At 33.8% G+C, this 23,108-nt stretch overlaps 1 protein-coding gene across 1 annotated transcript in view; it reads left to right on the plus strand.

The window, feature by feature from the left end:
• Positions 1–598: 598 nt before the first annotated feature.
• Positions 599–23,108, plus strand: part of LOC126750471 (endothelin-converting enzyme homolog) — a 29,016-nt gene continuing 6,506 nt past the window's right edge. The window contains exons 1-10 of the mRNA XM_050460101.1: positions 599–793; positions 1,275–1,489; positions 1,739–1,909; positions 1,970–2,118; positions 14,444–14,610; positions 14,671–14,853; positions 14,908–15,069; positions 15,238–15,510; positions 20,515–20,702; positions 20,759–21,865. Coding sequence (XP_050316058.1) covers positions 670–793; positions 1,275–1,489; positions 1,739–1,909; positions 1,970–2,118; positions 14,444–14,610; positions 14,671–14,853; positions 14,908–15,069; positions 15,238–15,510; positions 20,515–20,702; positions 20,759–20,935 — 1,809 coding nt within the window. The 5' untranslated portion in view covers positions 599–669 and the 3' untranslated portion in view covers positions 20,936–21,865. The remainder of the gene's footprint in view (positions 794–1,274; positions 1,490–1,738; positions 1,910–1,969; positions 2,119–14,443; positions 14,611–14,670; positions 14,854–14,907; positions 15,070–15,237; positions 15,511–20,514; positions 20,703–20,758; positions 21,866–23,108) is intronic.

Genomic DNA, 23,108 nt, shown 5'->3' on the forward strand with positions numbered 1-23,108 from the left:
TTTATTATTTTATAATGTAATTAAAGTTTTTTTTAAAAAAGTAAATTCAGTGATTGTGATTTAACATATATAATTCCCCCTGTAAAATTTTTCTAACCGTTTCTTTATCGGCGTTTACAGCCTCGTCCATCATCCGGGTGCTCATTCGACGATCTGCACGCACAATTTGTTTGATTTTGGTCACTGTTTCCGGAGTTGAAACAATGACAGGGCGACCTGAGCGCTCGTCATCTTCAGTGCTCTCTCGGCCCTCACTAAAGCGCTTACACCAATCAAAAACGCGCGCACGAGAGAGAGAATTTTCCCCATAGGCCTCTTGCAACAATTTATAGCACTCAGTCGGAGTTTTTTTCAATTTAACGAGAAATTTAAGATTGATGCGTTGCTCGTCACACATGGTTTTCGGCACGAGAAAAAAACACGTTCGTTTCAAACCGCTACTGCACGAATACTATAATAGTGACCAAATCGTGTTTTGGTAACGACACTGGAACAACGCACTACTCGTTTTTTTCCCCACACTTCTAGGGTGCCCTCTAGGCACGCATGTCTCGTTATTTAATAGCCAGACCTCGTAGTTCTTTGTATAGTGCAGGTGTTTTATGACGAACGACTTTTCCAGAGCAACCCATAGACACTTTTAAATCCAAGGCTGAAAAAAAGGCCAAAATGTACTACGAATCCTGCCTGGATGCCAACGATACCGTGGAAACTCTTGGTGCCAAACCGATGATCGACCTTATTGCCAAATTGGGCGGCTGGAATGTTACTACTAAAGGGTTTAGCGTTAGCAGTAAGTCGATGTTGTTTTTCAGGGTGTAACTGGGAACTAGTGTTTTAATGAAAAAATTTATAGGGGTCAAAGTGAAAAAGTTCTTTAAGATTTTTCGGTAAGTGTAATAGTTTTCAAGATAATCGGTTTTGAAGTTTAAATTGGACTCGTTGAGGCCTATTTTGGCGCATAACGGCGAAATTAGCGGTTTAATGGAAAAAAAGTGTAATAATCGAAATATGTGTTTTTCGTAACTGTTCATATTTACGAAAAATGTGGTTTGAAATTTCTATTAGTAGAATCATAATGTTTGCCTTTCTACCAGTCACATTTCTTATGTTTTTCTCATAGTCATAACAGTTCCCTATTAAATTGCCTTCGAACCTAACCATTTCCCTACTAAATCCTTGTTTTCACCCCTGTAACTGAAAAACCACAATATAAATCACAAAAACCCTAATAGCACATATGAAATGTCTCTATCAAAATCACAATTTTTTAGACTGGACCCTACAGAATACCCTTCAAATAGTCCAAAACAAATACAGCATAGGAGCATTGTTTTCTTATGGGGTGGGTGAGGACGATCGTAATTCCTCCAGGCACGTTCTCCAATTGGACCAGAGCGGTCTGGCTCTTCCCACCAGGGACAATTATTTAAATAAAACAGCTGAACACGTTAAAGTGTTACAGGCTTATTTGGAATATATGACAAAGGTGAGAAAAACTAACAAAAAACATAAAATGTCCAACAGTTATAACTGAAACATAACATCCATTCTTTCTTCAAAACAAAACAAAAGTAAAAAACTCCAAGTCAGGATCTCATTAAACATATGTATATACATAATTATAATTTCTTAAAAAGCTACACGTGTTTCGCTCCTATCGGAGCATCATCAGGCCCACCAATATTTATAATGCAAATAGATGAAGGTAAGGAATTTAAAAATTATTTTTTTTTAGGTTGGAATTCTTTTGGGTGGCGAACCGAACGTTACCAGAAAACAAATGCAAGCGATCGTTGACTTTGAAACGAAACTAGCGAACATCACGACCCCTAGCGAACAAAGACGGGACGAAGAGTCCTTGTACCACCTCATGACCTTGGCTGAGCTACAAGAAAAAGCCAACTTTGTAAGTTGTCTATTTTTTTTCTCTCACATTTTACCGTCAATCAGATAAGGATATTTTTAGATAGATTGGCGGCAGTTTTTCGAAAATGCCATGAAGGTGGTGCAAAAGAAGGTGGGGGCCAGGCAGCAAATTATCATTTATGCTCCCGAGTATATGAGCAATTTGACCAAGTTGTTGGAGGAGTATCAGAATACTACTGAAGGAAAAATGTAAGTTTTTTGAATGTTATTCTATGCGACACGATGTATGGAGAAAATTCGCCAATGGTCGAATAGTTAACCCTTTATTGCATGAATTTTTTGTTTTTTATAAAAAAAATCTACTAGTACAAACCTGACCTCAAGATTACGTTAAAAATATTTAAAAAATTCCTTCTTCGACAGTTTTTTCTTGTTTTTTTTGTGGTTCATATATTATGGCATATTATGCATTAAAACAACATTTAAAAACTGTAAAAAATACCTATATTATTTTATAATAAAATTTATTCAGTGTGAAACTTGTAAAAACAGTTCCTATCATTGTTTAAACAGAGAAAAATATTACATTTCTCGCATTTTATGAAGCTTTTTGCGCCACAGAGATATTTGCATCTTTGCCTTTCATTACACTATAATGGAAGATGATCATATCTATCTGTTCCAACATCTTGCATTGGAAAATCGGTTGCTGGACCCCTTCTTTTCTTATTTTGCTAATTTTATATAGCTCCACTTAGACGATCCCGCTTTCTAGTAGAACCAGCTTTATTAACTTTGCACAAACACTCTCTTACTGCCATTTTGAAATCTGCCAGAGCTAAATTATGCTCATTGCCACCTCTTCTCCAAAGAATCCATACATTGACAGTCATTAGATCAATAATATGAAAGAATATACGCATGTACCATTTCTTGGATCTGAGTTTGATCCTATAGTATCCTAGCATCGAATCCAGGAGGTCAACTGATTGTAGATCGTTACAGCTCTTGGACATGGAACCATTATATGTGTCTTATCCTTCTTTAAAAATCGTTTCACCGCGACTGTTGGCATACTTCCAGCATATGCTGATAAAAGGTTGACTAATTTGTTGTCATACCATGCAACAACATTTTGGTATTTTGGTACCATCAATTGTGGCAACTATTCTCTACCATAGCTCCTTGGCCGTTTTTTTTAAGTTCAGACTCTTTTGGAATATTACTGTTTGGCACTCTCTTTATTCTAACTGTTCCTAGTGGTGACAGACCCTGTTTCGTAAGATGAATTTGCATGCAATGGAACGCTATTAAACCAATTATCGAAAAATAACTTATGATTTATAGGCCTGGGTACTGTTTGTGTTAGCCGCAGAACCACGTTTGAACTCACCCCCAGATCATAGGGTAAAATTGGTTTGACTTCAGCGAAAATTTCATAATCGTAGGAAAATCCGCTGACTCCACTAAAAACAAACGCCTTATATCCCTATTTGTGGGGATTATATTGGTTTATGGATGAACGCGCTTTTGTAGGAATTATCTGCTCATCTATAGCTAAAAACTCCTCTTTTGAAACTTTAAGTAGCTGCTCTCGTAGTTTACTTAGAAGCGGACGGATTTTGAAAAGTTTATCATGACCAGGATTACCGGCAGCAATAGCATCATTATTGTTCGCGAAATGTAAAAAACGTTTTATTTCCTCCCATCTGTTACACGACATAACATTTGATATCAATTGGTGACTCAGGCTGGAGTTCCAATAACTTCTAGAGTTTGGCAATTGCACTATTGACATATAAATACAGGTTCCTATGAACTATTCTAGCTCATTTTCAGTAAGATCTAAAGGTTTTTGAGGTCTTTTTTCTACTGAACATAATATAGTTTGATAAACTATCATTGATGATTTCATCTGTTCATCAGGAAAAAAATTAAAAATGTGTGGGGGCATCTGCTTGCTGCAATTCAGGTGGCAGGTTAGTAGAACCGAGAAATTTTATATCATTATCATCTATGTTACCAAATAACCTCGCTTCCAAGTTGGATAATTTTTCCTCTATTCTTTATTGGACTACCCCGTAATTCGTTTAAGGAAATATCATCTTCGCTGTCTGAACTGCTTTCTGAATCTGTTTCTGGAATAATCATTTTTGATTCATTATTTTCTATTGTATCGTCTTCAGAGTCTGACTCTGGGGCTGATATAAAAGGAGGAATATCATCATCTGATAGTCCTTCGCCTTCACTACCATCAGGTATATCCATAACCACAGGTTTTTTTGAGCCATAGAAGTTTTTAAATTCGGATCCATTTTTCTAAAATATCAGAAAAAATAAAATAATTCCTAGTTCAGAAAGCGTGTTGTGCCATAAATGTGCATGACAGTTTTGCACAAAACTGCGTATATGGCACAAATAATTTTTTAGTAAAAAATACCAAAATATAAGGAAATGCTTGAAAATACTGACAGGATCACTTTCTTAAAGGCCTCACCTTTATGTGGATATTTTTTTTGAATGAAAATATTCAATCGAAACTCCGATGATTAAAGATCAAATTTCACTATTCTTAGAAGCACGCACCTGGCAATACAACGCTAACAAAATTTCATAAAACTTTAACTTGCTTTATTGAGATGGCGTTACATGACCGGTTATATGAAATTTGTGCCATATATTCAAATCATGCATAAATACGTTGGATTGAGGTTTTGTTTATAAGGGTGAGGCTTAGGAACAGTAATTGTGCCATATATGACCCACTATGCGGTAAGGGGTTAACGTAAAAGTAAACTTTAAATTGCCGCTAAAAATCGATTTTTTATTGAAACTTTATAAATAAAGTTTTATTGTATAGTTTAACGGTTTCTTTACATAAAGGCTAAATTAAAATGTTTATGGGATACGATATGATTTTTTTTTAATGTTTTATTTCAAAAAATTTGCTTTTTCCAATGAACGGACAGCGCTAGCTAGTAGTCGACCAGTCTACACCAGTTGACGAACAAGTCTAATATCATACAGAGCCGTAATAAAAACATTATGAATTTGAGGATCTGAATAATAAAAATCACGAAAAACAAAAAAAAAAAAAGAAAAATGTTTATTAAATAAAATAAATAATTCTTATAACTAACTCCGTAAAGGAACGGAATCACAAGATATAAAATATATCTAAAAAAAATAAAAATTCTAAAACAAAACCAATTATTTATTACAAGGATATAACTAGCAATAAAATAAAAACATACAAAAAAAGTATAAAATTTCTGGAACAAAGAGACGGCTGTAATAATTTATGCCTCAATTCAAACATAAAATTCTGATATTGAACATCAGAATATTTTAAACTAGAGCATTTGTCGTAACCTACAGTTCTTCACAATGTACACACTTTTGCTTATCATTTTCTAAGTTAACAACTTCATTAAGAGATTTTGTATCTAAAGGTTTAATATTACAAACTTAACTAATACTTAAAAAAGCTTTTTTATTTTGCAATGTTTGATTTCCTATTTTTGTATTATCTTCATCTTTTTTTTCTTCCTGGAATGTTCGTTTGCCTATTTTGTCTCAGTTTTTCTTCATAATATTTCCTGTATTCATTAGATGAAATTGCACTTGGACAGTTACTATTTCAGCTCGTTTTGTTTTCTAATGGTTTTGGACACGTAAGATGTTTTTGAAAAGTTAACTTCACTTCGGTTTTGCATTTTATCTTCCTCTCACTTTCTAATTTTTCTTTTTTTATAATAGTTTTAATAATAATAATAATAATAATAATAATAATAATAATAATAATAATAATGACTTTTATTTTCCCATATAATACAAAGATATAAACTTATTGCTAAGGTCTATTACGGCGCAGTCTAGCCTATAGCTACTCTACTGAACCCTATATCTTAAGCTAAAACCAACTACTTAACAATTTACATAGGTACTATAATTTATATAAAAAAAAGCAAATTATATGTAAATTCGTGAGTTTAGTATTTCATATCAATAAGTACTACACCCTAAATATTATTGCAATCAGATTAGCCACTATAAAACATCATAATATACTACATCAAATATTTAATGTAAGACCTAATTTTTCTTTTAAAAGACACTTCCGGCAAATGTTTCAAATTATTTGGAATCCTGTTGTAAAGCTTCGCTATATTATAAATAAAAGATCTCTCAAAGATAGACGCGGAGTGACGTGGTATGGTTATAGAGCCTTTGTCGCGAAGATCTAAGTTATGTATTTCAGTGCGAAACTTAATTTTTTTGTATAAATATTCTGGACATTTCCTTGCTATTATTTTATAAACTAAAACTATTGAGTGATAAATAAGCCTCTTATCCATTCTAAGCCAGTTCAACTCTCTTAATTTAGCCGATACTCCCTGTTCCCTGCCCCGCAGACCCCCAATTAACCTTACGCAATGATTCTGTATTAGTTGGATACGGTATTTATCTCTTTCTAGCAAACATGGTCCATATACTACATCTGCAAAATTAAAATGGGAAAGCACTAAAGAGTCACAGAGCATCCTTTTCATTGAAGTTGTTAATAAGTGTCTTTACTTAAATATAAGTTTTAAATTGATAAAGGCTTTCTTTATACACATATTAATGTGTTGAGTGAACCTTAAACTGCTATCTAAAATTAGGCCCAAATTCTTAGCAAATCGGTGACAATAAGACTTTCGTCATTTAACGTTAATTTAATATTAGGTAATTGTGAATTTTGTGCCCTGTTTCTACCAAAAAGTAAGACTTGAGATTTAGAAGGATTGAGCTCTAAACAATCCATCTGTGAAGTATACAATGTAAACAGAAGAGGTCCCAAAATGGATCCCTGTGGAACACCAAATAAAAGCTGTTTTGCATTGGACAATTTACCATTCAATTTTACCCTTTGACTTCTACCTTGTAAATAACTAGCAATTAAGGTGCATGAATGTATATTAAAACCCAGATATTTTAAAATTGCCAAAAGAAGAGTGCGATTTATCCTGTCAAACGCTTTTGAATAGTCTAGAAGAATAAAGACAGTTAGTTCGTCATTTTCGATAGCTTGAATAATATCATCTGTGACCTTCAAAAGCGCCGTCGAGCAACTGTATCCTGGTCGAAATCCAGACTGTACTTCCGGTAGTAAATTATATTTTTGTACATATTCCCTTATCTGGATATTAAGAATTCTTTCTAAGACCTTAGAAAGAGTAGGAAGTATACTAACCGGGCGTAAGTCCTTCAATTCTACAGGATTATTTACTTTAGGAAGAGGTGTTACCAAAGAGCATTTCCATTTATCAGGAAAAGATGATTTTTCTATACTATAGTTTACTAAATGTGTTATTACAGGGAGAATTATAGGACAGCAAAGTAGCAACATATCAATACCAATATCATCATCTCCAATGGCTTTTGATCTAATTTGAAAAAGAGCATCTTTAACTTCTTGATCCGTAGCTAATCTGAAATGAAAAACATTGGCCTTTGATAATGTATTATTAAGGTAAAAATTTAACAAATCCGCATCAGGATTAACTTGTGGTATATTAACAAAATAGTTGTTAATATCCTCTGCATTCCAACGCCCCGGAATCGCACTATTTTTTGATGACCCATAAATATCTAAGTCACGCATCAATTTCCAATTTTCTCTAGATCCGTTAATTCTGATTTGATTTTCAAAATACCCCCTCTGTTCCCTCTTAAAAGTTGCACTTACATAATTTCTTAACTCTTTATAAGATTCCCAGTCATCACGCAACTTACTCCTCTTATACTTAGTTAGAGCTTTATTTCTAAGTGACATTAAATATTTTAAATTAGGTGTTAACCAAGGAATTTTTTCTTAGTAATTAGCGTACAGTTCTTTTTGGAGCGTAAATATCAAAAAGTTCTATTAAACAGTTGGTAAATGCATTGATCTTAGCGTTTAAATTTGTCAAATAAAAAATTACATCAAATGGAATGGTCTCTAGTTGTCTAGTAAAATCCTCCTTGTTAAAATTTTTAAAATCTCTATAAGTATGAAAAAAAGCCTCCGGCTTTGCCACTTTTAAGCTTAAGTCACATGTTAGAAAATAGTGATCTGAGAAGTAAGAATTTAAATCTATATTTACCGAACTAATAAATTCTTCATGCGAGCAAATAAATAAATCCAAAAGTGTTTCACCCGAGAGTCCTTGATGAGTAGGTTCATCCACCATTTGCTTTAAACTTAAAGACTCTAGAATGGATGAGAAGAGTTCAACAACATTAGATTGCAGATTAGACATATTTACATTTACATTAAAGTCGCCCATACATAAGAAAAGGTCACATTCTGTTAGTAATGTGGAAACATTTAGCTCAAATTCATCATAAAAATTATTAATATTACTATTGGGCGGCCTATAATAACATCCTACTATAAATATCTTGTTTTCAATTTTGATTTTTAACCATAATTGTTCTGCATAATTCCCAGTTAAACAATTAATTATTTGAAAATTAATAAAACTTTTTACATAAAACATTACCCCCCCTCCTCGACCAGTAGAGCGATCTTGCCTAACTAAATTATAGCCTGGAATTCAAAGAAACTCATCCGTCGTGTAATTAACCAGGTTTCAGATAACCCTACTATATCTACATTATTATCTAATACATAAGATTTAAAATTAATAAACTTTGGCAACAAGGAACGAATATTAATTTGACCTATTTTTAGTTTGTCCGCCATATTCTTTAAATGATTTGATAATAGGTAAATTAAAAATAAATAAACAAAAAAGTATATACTCAAAATATGATAATAAGAAGTATTAAGCAGTAATTTCATCTAAGTCCATATCTTTCCTAATTACTAAGTACCTTTCACCATCAGCTTTTCGAACTAAAATGTTGCCATTTCTGTGCCAAATATATTTATACGAGTCCTTTAAATGCTGCTTGGTCCTCTTAAGAAGTAGATAAGTTTCTTTTGTGAGCTCCCCTTCTATATAAATCGGTGTTGCTGAATCTCCCATACCTGAATTGCTTGCAGTGATTTTCCCCTTGGTGGCCCTGGATCGTAGGAGGCGCTGCTTTAAATTCTCAGATTTCAAGGTAATTATGGTTTTAACCCCATTTTTAACTGGTATATGTTGCATCTTGTCCACATCACTTTCTTTGACGTCTGGACACACCCTATGTAGCAATTTTAATACACAAGTATCTTTATATTCCACTTTAACAGAAGCTAGAAGTCCAGTAACACAAACATTATTTTTTATTTTAGCAGTCTCGTTCATATTTATGGCTGATTTCAGTTTTTGCACCTCCTTTTTTAATTCTTGGTTGTCTCTTGCGATCTCAGAAACCATCTCCGATAGAACTTTGGTGCGTTTTAATTCATCCTCGTACTTCTCATTTAAAAAATCCATAGATTTTCTCATTTCTCTGACCTCACTCTGTAGCTCCTGAATTAAAACTTTTAATTCAGTATCAAGCGATGTAAGAGTCTCAGACTGTGGAACAAAGAGGGACGAACTCCTTCTGTTTTGATCCATAAATGACGTATCCTTGTCTCGAATTGAAGTAGTTGGCTGTGAAAAATGACTCGATGACCTACGAACACAAGTACTGCAGTTCCAGGGTGTCCTATCCTCCTGCATAATTCGTGCCTCAACCTCCGATACATTCCCACATGTTAAGTGGTAAAGTCCTTTACATATGCCACATTGCAATTTTATTTTCTTGCCTATTCCTTTCCCACAATGGCGGCAACTTCTTGGAAGCGTCATCTTTATTCAGTCGCGGGAAAATTAACAGACAACGGCAACCCCGCTTCGAGCCTATGAGCAAGTACCACGTACTACTGCACGGAGCTTAATCGTTTAGAGTCCGGTTGGCGGATTACGGCTTATAATAACGGCAATACAATACAATAAAAAAATAGTATGCAGGGACTATTTACCATCAAAATCCATAATACTCGATGCACTCGACAGCTCTCAACAGAAAAAGGATGTTTTTTAGTACACTAAAGGCTTAATTTACAAAATTTTAACGAGAACACTTTATAAACAAACTTATCGAATCTAGTACAACGTTGACTCCTATTATCATATTTAACAGAACATCTATATCAATTCCATTTTCTAATAAATCTGGTTTCAAAAAATGTATCACTTTTGGTGCACTTTTTATACGTTTTAAAGTTTTTTGGTTTTAAGATTTACAATAGCTAGAGACCACAAGCCCTAATCCCAGTTTTTATGTTATTCGGCATGTTAAGATCTTCTAAAACCTTTTACTACACTAATTACCTGCTTAGTAACACTTTATTTGCTAATCAAAACCCAGCAAAAACGTTCTCGGACATATTGTCGCCAATATCCTTTCATAGGCTTCAATTCTGGCACATCTGCTGGCTGAATCAAATCGTCCCCTTAATGACATATCACAGGTGAGCGAAAAAACAAAATAACCAAAGTTCAATTTGTCATAGCGTTGCTACAAAAATTACTTAAAATTTTGGCACATTAATTTAAAGTGTTTAAGGGTTCAAATGACATAAATGGATTTTTGAAATAGTTGTCTAGTTTCGAATGATTTGAAAAAATATCAGATACGTCGTTTCGTTATATAATCTTGTAAATCATAAGCGCATACGACATGGGTGGAATGCATAAAAAGTAGTATATGCTAATGCTTCAAGTATGTACTACATTTCTAAAGTTTATACTACACTAATGAAGCATTTACTACTCTCTGTAGCATATACTACTATGTACGCGATACATAGAAGAAGGTGCTATGCTTTGGAAGTATCTACTAGTTATAGTAGTGAAAACATCTTGTCGAACTTGCATTGTCTTATTTATTTAATGTAACACGACGTTTCACTTGATAACGGTTGGAGATACTTACCAACCGAAACGTCGTGTTACATTAAATAAATAAAACAATGCAAGTTCGACAAGATGTTTTTACTGTACCATTGTCTACCACCTTCAAAAACAGTTATAGTAGTATTTACTACAGTTTAAATGAAGTTGGTGTTTGACAAACTTCGGCCCCAGCAATCAAAGTTTTAGTAAAAAATGGCAGTTTTTATGGATGTGCATCGTCAGAAAGTATACAAACAAAGAAGAGAATACAATAATGACGATTTATATCGAAAATTATTTAGGTAATTACCATAAATTTAATAAATTTTTCTATCCCAATCATCTAATCACGCTTTGGTATTTTAGATTTAAAAGAGAAAATGTAGAGTGGCTTGGACAGTATTTTCTCCAAGATGATAATGATAATGAACCGGTGGAAACAAGGGGTAGAGCCCTGTCACCGACTCGGAAAATGGAGGATTTTTTTGAGAAAATTAGGTGTTTCTAGTAAATTAACTTTGTAATTTAAAAAATTTAAATAACTTTTCTTACAGGAGATCCTGGATTTCAGCAAGGAGTTGGTGTTGATCTAGACGTCAATCAAAGCACTGTTTCCAGAACCTTATCTACGGTCTATCTAAAGTAATTTATTCAAAAAGAAACAATTGGATAAAGTTCCCCAACACTAACAAATTGCTTAGAGTTGCTTTTAATGAGGGAGCACGTGGTGAGCGAATGCCCAGGGTTATAGGTGTTATTGACTGTACCCATGTAAAAATAACAAAACCATCTATTCACGGTGATGTACACGAATTTGGCGAAACTCCATAGTGCATAGAATTATGTATAATAATGTGCACGAAGCAGCTTTATTAGGTGATGAAGGATATGGTGTTGCCCCGTGGTTATTGACACCATATAAAAATCCAACTACACCAATGCAAGAAAATTATAATTTAATCCATGCAAAGGAATGATGTGTCATAGAGCGCTGCTTTGGTCAGTTAAAACGGCGTTTTCCAATGCTCCAGTATACTTTTCGCCTAAAAACTGAAAACATTCCGGAACATATTGTGAGTGCATTTGTACTTCATAATATAGCTAAATATCTACAAGATCCATACCATGATTTTGATCGAATTGAGATGGAAGTTCAGTATCCCAATGAACTAATGCCAGAGGGTAATCAAGCACAAATTCGAAATCAAGGTACACAGCGCAGAAATGAAGTTGCTGAGTTTTTAATTCGTAATGATAACTAACATACCTAATAATTTAAGTTATTATTATTATGATAATTATATACTAAATAGGTAACTTATGAAATGTTTAATAATAAACTAATTATAAAAAAGTAACAACTAAATAAACTAATTATTTCAATTTTAAGTTTGTGACAAAATATCAAACTATAAAAGAAATAAATGGATACTATATTTCATATTATATTTAAATTATGGGTTTATACGTAGATTTTATATTCCTGTTAATAATCCAACATGTCCCACCTAATTAAATGGTCAACTAACTGCCCACCAGCTTTGGCAAAATTTACCAATGCAATCGCGGCCCGTTCCTGAGCTTCGGCTGAAGACTGTTGAGCTCGAGAAGCAGAAATTTGGGCTTCTTGGTACTTTTCGTAGACATGTCTTTTGTAGTTAAATAAGTGTCTCCTCTTTATCAGCTGCTTTAGAACCTTTAGGTGTCATGACTTTAACTTGTGGAAGTCATCTTCACTGTTTTGGAAGGAAACATCAATCTCATTGCTTACACCAGCCTGACATGCACCTGGTACTCTGTGTAGAACTGGGTTTTCTCCTACATTCCATAAGTCGTAGAATTTTTTTTTTGCCATTCCGTCAGTACAATTCTTTTATTTCCAGTTTTCTCAAGTCAACTATTTTCTTAACTTTTGTTTTCATGTTATTAAACTTTTTCAAAAGTTGTTTTGTGTCTGGGTTTTTTCCCATTATTTTATTAAAACCAGTTGTTAATTTTTTTAGTGCATCTTCTTTTTCGTTTTTAATTTTTGGTGTCATCTTTTTATCAAATAAAATTTGATAACTTTCAAGTAGAGTAACAAATAATACTTGTTCGTTTTTATCTTGTCCTAGCTCTTTTGTTGCACCGGAATCTAAAGAATCATAGTTAAACCAGTATTATAATCACTGAACTTTTAAAAAGTTTGAATCCGAACCGAATTACACGAACACACTTAATACTAATAGACGCACTGATAGAAAAACGAGTTTTGACAAGTGTCTTGTCAATTTTGAGAACTTTGACCGCGCTTTCTGCGACACTAGTAGATACTTTTCTCTTAAGTAGTAGGTACTTCTGTTGGGCCGTACAGTGTAGTATTTACTTCATAGGCGAAGTAGATACTTTTATGTAGAAGCTATGTAAATGCTACAAAGTAAATAATTTTTAGCGAAGCATTAGCACCTACTACTTTTTATGCATTCCACCCATTGATTACGAAGGGGATTTTTAAAACAAAATTTGCATTATTTTTGGAAAAATACTTTATTGCTACATTAAGTTCTCATCACATTTATCAGAGTCCTGGTGAGGTAAGTTCTTATAATATTCTTTAAATTCTGGATCTTTTATGACTGGTGTAGTTCCACTGCACAACGACACAAGATCGTTGTATTTTTGAAGACTAATTTTATTAGATTCTTTATTTAATTTTTCAAATTTATATCTGTTGATAAAATCTGCTTTTATACGCTTAAGGTAAATCGAATCAAAGTCTAACTGAAGATGACTTAATGGGGATGATTTTTAACCATGATTTCCATCACATTAGTCCATTTTATTTTATTGCCATTTTCGGTATCTTATAGTCAAGACGCTTTGATCTTTAGATAAAGCCTTAAAATCGTAGAAGTCATCATACTTCACACTAATTATCTTTTTAGGCTGTTTTCTACGTGCTAACCGTATCATTGGTTGTAACTGTGATAGTATAAAAATATCTCCAGCGCTAGATAAAGCTGATAAAATTGCACTGTGTGCAGAATCACCCTCGGTTTGACCATGGTTGGTCTCAAAATATTTTTGAGTAATCGTTTCTATAGCAGTAGAGCAGCATTGTGGCTATAATTGTTCAAATCAATGACTGTTACATTCTGATTTTGGCTCTATTCTTCTCATGCTGTATTGACTCGCGCTTACTGACTTATTCATTTCAAATTAAACAGTGACACTCTTTGTTAGATAAATTATAAAATGTGAAATTAAAATTGGAAAGTCGACTCTGATAGAATATTGAGCAAATAAATGGAATGCTAGCTTGAATAAATCGGGGTGTTCTATTCAAAAACTCAAAGTAAACACCTTAACCAAACAAACATTAATTTAGCGTATATGACAAAGCGACGTATGTATCAAAAGAAAATTTGTCAGATAAGTTAAAACTTGGATATTTATTTATGGAAAAAGTACAAGAAATAGAGATACGCCTGTTTGTTGTTTGAATTTTTTTTTTGTGTTTAAGTAGTAACAAAGTGAACTACTGAAAATAGAAAAAAACGATTTTCACTCTTTCTTTAAACTTCCCAAGACCTTACTATTGACCTAGAGTTTCAACTGCATTTATTTGAAAAGCTCATATTTCAAATTGTATCATGTGACCCCTCGAATTTCTCATTATTTCACGTTTACGTCAAAAATAACGAAGTTCCAACTACTTACTCCCTTCATTTCAGAACCCTTAACAACTACTTGGTATGGCAAACAGTGAAAGTATTCACCCTATGCTTATCCAAGCCCTTCAGGGATGCTTATAAGGGCCTCAGGACAGCCCTGATGGGCTCCGATGGGGCTGACGAGCCCCAATGGAGATACTGCATTCAAGATACCAATAATGTCCTCGGTAAGCTCGATGGCAAGAGACTCAATAAACATTTAATAAATTACAATTTGTTGCTTTCAGGTTTTGCGATCGGGGCCATTTTTGTGCGAGAAGTTTTCGATGTACGATCGAAAGAGCAAGCGGAGGTGATGATTAACAACGTGAGAAACGCTTTTAAGCGAAACTTTGACAATTTAAAATGGATGGACGAGCAGACCAGGAAGTTGGCCATAGATAAGGCCGACGCGATTTCCGATATGATTGGTAACATTTGAACCAGTTTTTTTAAGAGCTATCGTAATAATCCACATATTCCAGGTTATCCGGAGTTCATTAAAGACATAAACCATTTGGATGAGCGGTTTGAAAATCTTAGCATAAGATCTGACGCTTACTTCGAAAACAATGTCAACATAAATTTTTACAATTTAAAGAAGAACTTGGAGAAGATCAATGAACCGGTCAACAAAACCACCTGGAGTAAGTCCAATGAGTTGCTTCTGACTAATTCAAAAAAGTAGTCAATTTTTCAGGTGTAACAGGTGTAATAGTTTAAAAAAAAATAAACATAATCTGAGACCATTGACTTTACGTCCCTCCAATCTCTGAATTTCTGACTGATTTCTAAAAAAAATTCTTCTATTTTAGGCATGGTCCCATCGACCGTAAACGCTTACTACACCCCAACCAAGAACCAGATGGTCTTCCCGGCTGGGATCCTCCAGAGTCCCTTTTACGACCCGTCGTTTCCATCCGCATTGAATTATGGGGCCATGGGCGTGGTCATGGGACACGAACTCACCCACGGCTTCGACGATCAAGGGCGACAATACGATAAAAACGGCAACCTGAACCACTGGTGGAAGAATAAGACCGTGGAAAGGTTCAAGGAGAGGACCAAGTGTGTTGTCAACCAATATGGTGAGTTTAAATATTTTTTTAAATATTTCGATTTTTATTCGTCGTATCGACAAATTTATAGAGAACAAAGTTGTTCATTAAGGTTTTCACTATCGAAATGATTTTAATCATCTATATATTTAAAACACTAAGCCAAATTTTTCAGCAAGTTCGTGAGAGAGTTGTATTGCATCACTTTACACGATCTTTTTTTTTAAATAATCCTCTGGTTACCGAGACCTTTCAACACTATTTTTTTTTATTGTTTTATTGCGTGTATTTTTTATAAAAACAACATAGTTTTTAAGTCGATAACATTTTCTGTGCAGTATGGCGAATGCGCTGGTACGTGGATCGACAAGACCGGGCGAGGCGACTCGAGGTGCGACATGCACATCTGACGTCACACGAACGATAGGTTATAAATACTACTGCCAGAGGCACTTGCTTCATTCATCATTGTTGATCGTTGCTCTACTTTCAACAAACATTTCGTGTTCGGATCGTAGTAGTCGCTGATCGTTTATAATTTTGATAAAGTTAGGATAGTTTTCGCTGTGTTGTTTCCTTTTTGTTATTATAGGATAATTGGCGTTGCGTTTGCTTTTTTTTCTATTTATATAATCGAATACTGTTTTTAAGTTTTTGTTGTTTTTAATAAGTTTTAGGTTATAGAGAATTTCCGAAATAGGTTGCTTTTGTTTCGTTTTCTATTTCGGATTTTATTGTTTTGTCTGATTAAAGGGTGTTTATATAGAATCGTTAAAAAAGTTAAGAACTTTTTTTCCTTATTCTCATTTTTCAAGTTGTTAATTTGGGAAATAAATATGGAAAGGGAAGTTATTCCTATTTTAGAAGATGGAAATTGTTTGTTTCGATCGATTTCTTATTGTTTGTATAATAACGATGGACATCATAGGAAAATACGATTAATGGTTGTGGAAAAGGTTAAAAATGAATGGGAGTATTACCGAAATTTTATTATAGGAGATTTATCTTACAGACTGTCGATCAAAAACGCAGTAGATTACGAAAACTTGCTATCGTTGGATGGTGAATATGCGGGCTATGTTGAATTACACTGCATTGGGCAGTTGTTTCCTAACTATTTATTTAGGGTATATAGGGATGAAAATAATGAAAGTCAAGAGTATGGCACAGGGAATATTCTTTGCAATTTGCTTTTTTCTGGCAATCTTGATAGGGGCTATTATAGTGTTTTACGTTTTCGCCCCACAAATTTTGCGGAAAATGAACACAAGTTTTGTTAAGGAAAGCAATTTTCTTCAACAGTCTAAAAATAATAAACGTAAGCGAAAAAAACTTTGACTGATTACAGGGAAAAGTTAACGAAACGGATCCAGAACCAATAAAATTACCTAAAACAAAAGTGTAGACGTGCTGTATCAAACAACATTTCAAACGTTGTGCCTTCTTTTAGCTTAGGCAATTTGGATAACCCATGTGATTACTGTCTTGCACTATTTTTTTCATATGAAACGAACTCCTCTGGATATTTTGGTCTTTGTTGCAGCAATAAAAAGTTTAAACTGGCTGATTTTAAGACTCCTGATGAAATAAAACAGCTCTTTACGAATGATAATGATTTATCAAAAAATTTTAGGGCGAATATTCGCCAATATAACAATTCTCTATCCTTCGTGTCTGTTGGAGCAAATCTAAAATTACTTCTGGGATATGGTCCTTATTGTTTTGGAATTCTTGGGACGGTATATCACAAGATTTCTGAATTATATTCTAAAAGCGTAAATTCTGCTTCTTGCGGTCAACTTCATATTTTGGATTTTTCTGAAGCCAACCAAATTAGACTTCAAAATTCTGCAAACACTTCTTTACGCAAAGATGTTCTTGAAATATTAAATAAAATATTAACATAATCATAAAATATCAACATAATCCCTATGTGCGTTCATATAAAACGATGCATCAAAAGATGTGTGAGGAAAAAAAGGTGGCTTTAAAAGAAAATCGGATGCCCTTAAATTTTTTAATGCGGTTTTATCATGAACCTCGGTCAGATCTGCGACGATATAATCATCCTACTTGTCCAGAAGTAGAAGCAGTATTTGAATCAGTAGATGAAGCTCCTCCTTCCCATAGGAATATTGCTGTTTACCCAAACGAGGGTGGGTTAAAAAATATTGATTACGACAGCATGCACTGTGACCCTATGTCGTATGTACTTATATGGCCGTGTGGAGAGCCAGGTTGGTATATTTCAATGCCAACTGGAGTTGAGCGAAAAACTAAAGTACGGCAAAATATTTCGATGCGAGAATATGTTTCATACAGGCTTATGGTTCGTGGTAATCCTCCTAAAGGTAATTTTAATTCTGTAATTAATGCAGGAAAATTAAGCCAACAAATAGTTGTAGATTCCTACTGCTGTATTGAAGGTGATAGATTAAAGTTTATCCGCAATCAACAAGCAAAACTTCGAGTAGATACTTATATTGGTCTTGCCGATGCCTTACATGTAAGAGCTGAAAATGAAACTTTAAGAACTGGACAATTTGTTATATTACCTTCTAGCTTTACAGGTAGTCCACGTAATATGATGCAAAATTATCAGGATGCAATGGCAATGGTCAGAAAATTCGGAAAATATTCGGATATTTTTCTAACTTTTACCTGCAATCCTCAGTGACCGGAAATTAAAAACAGTATACATTCGTATGAAAAATAGATCCGGTATTATCGTAAGGGTTTTTCATTCAAAAGTAAAGGAACTGTTACGATTAATAAATCAGGAAGACATTTTTGGTGAAGTACAAACTTTTTTATACATCGTCGCATTTCCGCAGAAATTCCAGACCTGAATAACTCAACACTGTACAATTTAGTTAAGGCACATAAGGTGCACGGTCCTTGCGGCAATCTTAACCCCAAATCAGTTTGTATGGATGAGGGTAAGTGTACAAAAGAATTCCCAAAACCATTTATAGAACAAACAAAAGAAAACGTTAATAGTTATCCTCTTTATCAAAGAAGAAATAATGGTAGGACTATCACTAAAAATATTCATGGCAAAGATGTGAAAATTGACAACCAATACATTGTTCCTTACAATCCATTTTTATTAATGTATTTTCAGGCTCACATTAATGTTGAACTTTGTGCAAGCGTTCACAGTATAAAATATATACATAAATATGTTTATAAGGGACATGATTGTGCTAATATACAGATTACTGCGGCGGAGAAAGGCACACTACACCATGATGAAGTGTCAACATTTCTGAATACACGATATGTTAGTCCCACTGAAGCCGCCTACAGAATTTTTTGCTTCCCTATGCATGAACAGTCTCACACAGTTATTCGCTTACCCGTACACTTACCGCAAGAACAACAAATATACTTTCGCGAGGACAATGCAATTGAAGCATTATTTAGAGCAGAAATGCACATACAGAGTTAACTGCGTGGTTTGAGTTGAATAAAAATCCGTCAACCAGAAGTTCTTACATTTATCCGGAAACACCAGTTCATTATGTTTGGAATAAGCAAGGGCATACCTGGAAAAAACGTGTGAAAAAGCTAAAAATTATTGGTCGAATGTACAATGTTTCTCCAATTGAATCTGAACGATATTACCTTCGTCTCTTACTACTTTATGTCGTAGGTGCTACAAGTTTTGACGACTTAAGGACTTATGATAATGTCCATTATGCTTCTTTTAAAGAGGCAGCGATGCGACGTAGGCTGCTTCAGGACGATACCGAATGGCATCGTTGTTTACAAGAAGCATTGCATGGTCTTTCTCTTTCGACATTTAATTTACCAATTGTATATAATATACCATTAGTTCCAGACAATGCACCTCACTTAAGTTTAAATTATGATTGTGATTCTAAGATTTTGCAGGCAAATCAGGAGCAACGTCTAATTATTAATGAAATAAGTAAAGTTATACAAGAAAACAATATTGCCTTTAAGTATAATAAGCAAACAGGACATCGTGACCGAAATTTTTGGCGTTGGATTTCTAAAAGCTGAAGATGTAATACAAGTCTCCAAATACGCAATTCTTACACCAAAAAACGAACATTGCAATCACATTAATACAAAAGTTTTAGATTTAATACCTGGAATCGCAAAAACGTATGATAGTGTAAATCATTTAGTCACTGAAGAAGAAAACGAAATTCTCCAATTTCCAGTAGAGTTCTTAAATAGTTTGGAATTAAGCGGTTTGCCTCCTCATATTTTCACACTAAAGGTGGGTTATTAAGAAATTTAAATGTATCTCAAGGCTTATTAAATGGAACCAGATTAATTATAAAACATTATGTATGAAAACTGTTTAGATTTGGAAATTATCACAGGAGTTAAAATAGGACAAAGGGTATTAATTTCTAGAATAGATCTTACGCCTTCAGATAGTTCACTGCCATTTAGTTTTAAAAGACGCCAATTCCCCATTCGTCTTGCTTTTTGCATGACTATAAACAAGGCTCAAGGACAAACCCTAGAACGGGTTGGTATTTATTTACCGGAACCGGTGTTTAGCCATGGCCAGCTATACGTAGCTATGTCTCGCGCCCGATCGTTTGACAATTTAAAAGTACAAATAGTACCCAAGGGCAACATTACTTCAAATGTTGTCTACAAAGAAGTTCTTTGAATTGGAAGACGGGTAATTTTATAGATTACTTTTTTTTAACATGCTTTGGCCTGTGTTTCAGCGTCGAATTTCGACGGGTTCAAACTAGTTTTTATCATTAAGTGCGTTGTTTTCAAGTTATGAGAGTTTAAAGCTAGTTACTATCAATTTTCAAAGCTGTGTTTATTCAATATCTTGGTATTTATTAATTATATGAAAAAATATATAGAGAGCAAACTTTTTACAATCGAAATGATTTTAAGCATTCTTATCCATCATTGTACCTTTTTCAAGATTGACACATTTTTTCTCGTAACTCAACAACCACTCTAGATACTTCCATAATTCTTTCACTGAACAATAAAGCAATTCCCAAGGCTCCATTTAACTATTTCCAGAAAAATATGAAATCGAAAACAACCGCGTAAACGGCAACCAAACCTTGGGAGAAAACATCGCGGACAACGGAGGCCTAAAAGCCGCGTACCACGCATACCTGGACGTAGCCAAAGAGGAACCCGAACCAAAAAAACTGCCCGGACTAGACTTAAGTCACAAACAGTTGTTTTTCGTAGCTTTTGCCCAAGTAAGTACCCTATTCGCCCTTTATTCGAACCCCAAGAGCACATTTTCCCACTTTAGGTGTGGTGTTCTACCACCACCAAAGAAGCCACCACCTTGGAGATCGAAAAGGACTCCCACGCACCAGCAAAGTTCAGAGTGATCGGGGCATTGAGTAATTTGAAGGAGTTCAGCGAGCAGTTCCAGTGTAGACTCGGTTCGAAGATGAATCCCGTTAATAAATGCGAGGTGTGGTAGAGGTGTAGAATTTATTTATGTGCCAAAGTAGCATAACTTGATAACCGCTGCAGGTAATTTTATAGGAGGAGTTTTGAGGATTAATTTGATGTATAAAACGTTGTGTTTGGTGGAAGAGTTGATGAGATACGGCAGAGGAATGTTTTCTTAGAAAAATGTTTGATTCTAGTGCATTTATTTCCAAGGATTTTGAATTGAAAATAGATATATAGAAAATAGATGGGGTTTCACTTAAAAGTTCTGCATTCTTTTAGGGATATTTTGATATTCAAACGGTTATTGTGCGTTAAAAGCTCAACCAGTTAGAGCTCTTTGAAAACAGTCAAAAATGTGTTGAATTAAGCAGGTTTTAAAGATATCCTGAGTTATTTTTGCCTATAACTTCGGTACTATTTGAGATGTCTTGATGATTCTTTTACAGAACGACGTTGTGATTCTTAAGGAGTAATTCTGTATAAAAAATATCTTGTTCAGTAAAAAAATTACAGAGGTACGCTACTTTTTTTAGAGGCATGTTTTTGATGCAATCATTGTATTTCAGATATTTCAAAGTATTTTCATGTTTTAAAATAATAGTTTCCTCTCAAAGATTGTGTATTCTTCAAGGAATGTTTTAATATACAAACGATTTTTGTGACTCAAAAACTCAATAAGTTATAGTTCTTTTTGTCTGGTGATGTACAAGAGTGATAAAGAATAGACTTTTTGAAATTACTAACTTTTGAGATATTTCTGCCTATAATTTCGGATGTACTTGAAGGTATCTCAAGTACATCCGAAATTCATGATTCTTTACATGAGTACATCATGATTTTTTCACAGAAAGATGCAATTATTATTGAGCATTACTCCTGTATACAAAATATCTTATTCAATGAAAAATTGATTCAGCTAGGGCACTTTCGGTAGATGCATGTTTTTAATGAAATAGTTCTACAGCAAATATTTTAAAGTATTTTGATGTTTTAGAAAAATAGTTTTCTCTAGAATATTTCTGCATTCTTTTAGGAATATTTTGATATATCAACGATCCCTGTAGCTCAAGAACTCAATAACTTAGAGCCTTTTTTGTCCGACAAAGTACAAGTGAAATCAAAAATGAACTTTTCAAAATACGTAACTTTTGAAGTCATCTTAAGATATTTTTGCCTATAACTTTGGATGTATTTGAGATATCTTCATAATTTTTGCACAGAAAGATAAAATTGAGGCGTCTCATAGCAAAACTCGTCTTATCCATTAAGTCGTTCTACGCAAATTCAAAAAAACCTCTACTAAAGTTATTTTTTTGCATACAATGACAAAAAATAAATAATAATATAAAATGAGTTTTTAGAAAACACTCACATCAATTTATTTAAATGTAGAATATCCTTAATCGGCTAAAATAAATAAACAAAAATGGATTAGACAAGTTTTGATTAGTCATTTTGGATTTGACAAGTTATGCTGCAAAAAAAATAAAACAACGCCGAGTTTGAGAAGTGACATCTAGATTTTTAAAAGTACAAAAGTCTTAAAAGTGAAATTCTTAATTCTCCTTCATCTTCTGCTTCCCGTGGTTCGGAAAATTGATCTTCTGGAACTTCAGAATTAGGTCCTATCAACTTTAAACCCTCTTTGCTCTTCCATTCATTTCCAAAATGTTTTTCTAGTAAATTATCAACATCCTTTAATTTGGCAGAATTTACTGGAGCTCCCATTGGAACAGTGTCTGGAGCAAAATGATTCCATTTTTTTCCTTTTTTTAAAATCGACTTAGGTACCCCAGTATCCGAGTTATAAAATTGTTCTCCTCTAACCATAATATTATTTTCACCAGAGTTTTTAGTCAATATAAACCTTTCAGCAAAGGAGAAATTAAAATGCCAAGAGCTAACATTTTTTAAAAAATCGCCAGATGTAAATAGTTATAAATAGTAGTAGGCACAGATGTAAATAGCTCCGCACGGAGCTATTTACATCTGTGCTATTAGTATTAGAATCTAATTGTCATGCATTATGATATGCTACTACTTCCTTGCAAGGATTATTTTGTTTCATATGTGGGCATTTTCCTTTGAAATGACCTTTTCCGTTCCAATTAAAGCAGCGTCTTGCAGATTTATTTTGAGGACTTTTATCTAAATATTTTTGTTTATTAGTTATTTTAAAATGATTTTTTTGATGGGCT

This window comes from Anthonomus grandis, chromosome 2 (genome assembly GCF_022605725.1).
Source record: "Anthonomus grandis grandis chromosome 2, icAntGran1.3, whole genome shotgun sequence".
In the NCBI taxonomy this organism is placed as follows: domain Eukaryota; kingdom Metazoa; phylum Arthropoda; class Insecta; order Coleoptera; family Curculionidae; genus Anthonomus; species Anthonomus grandis.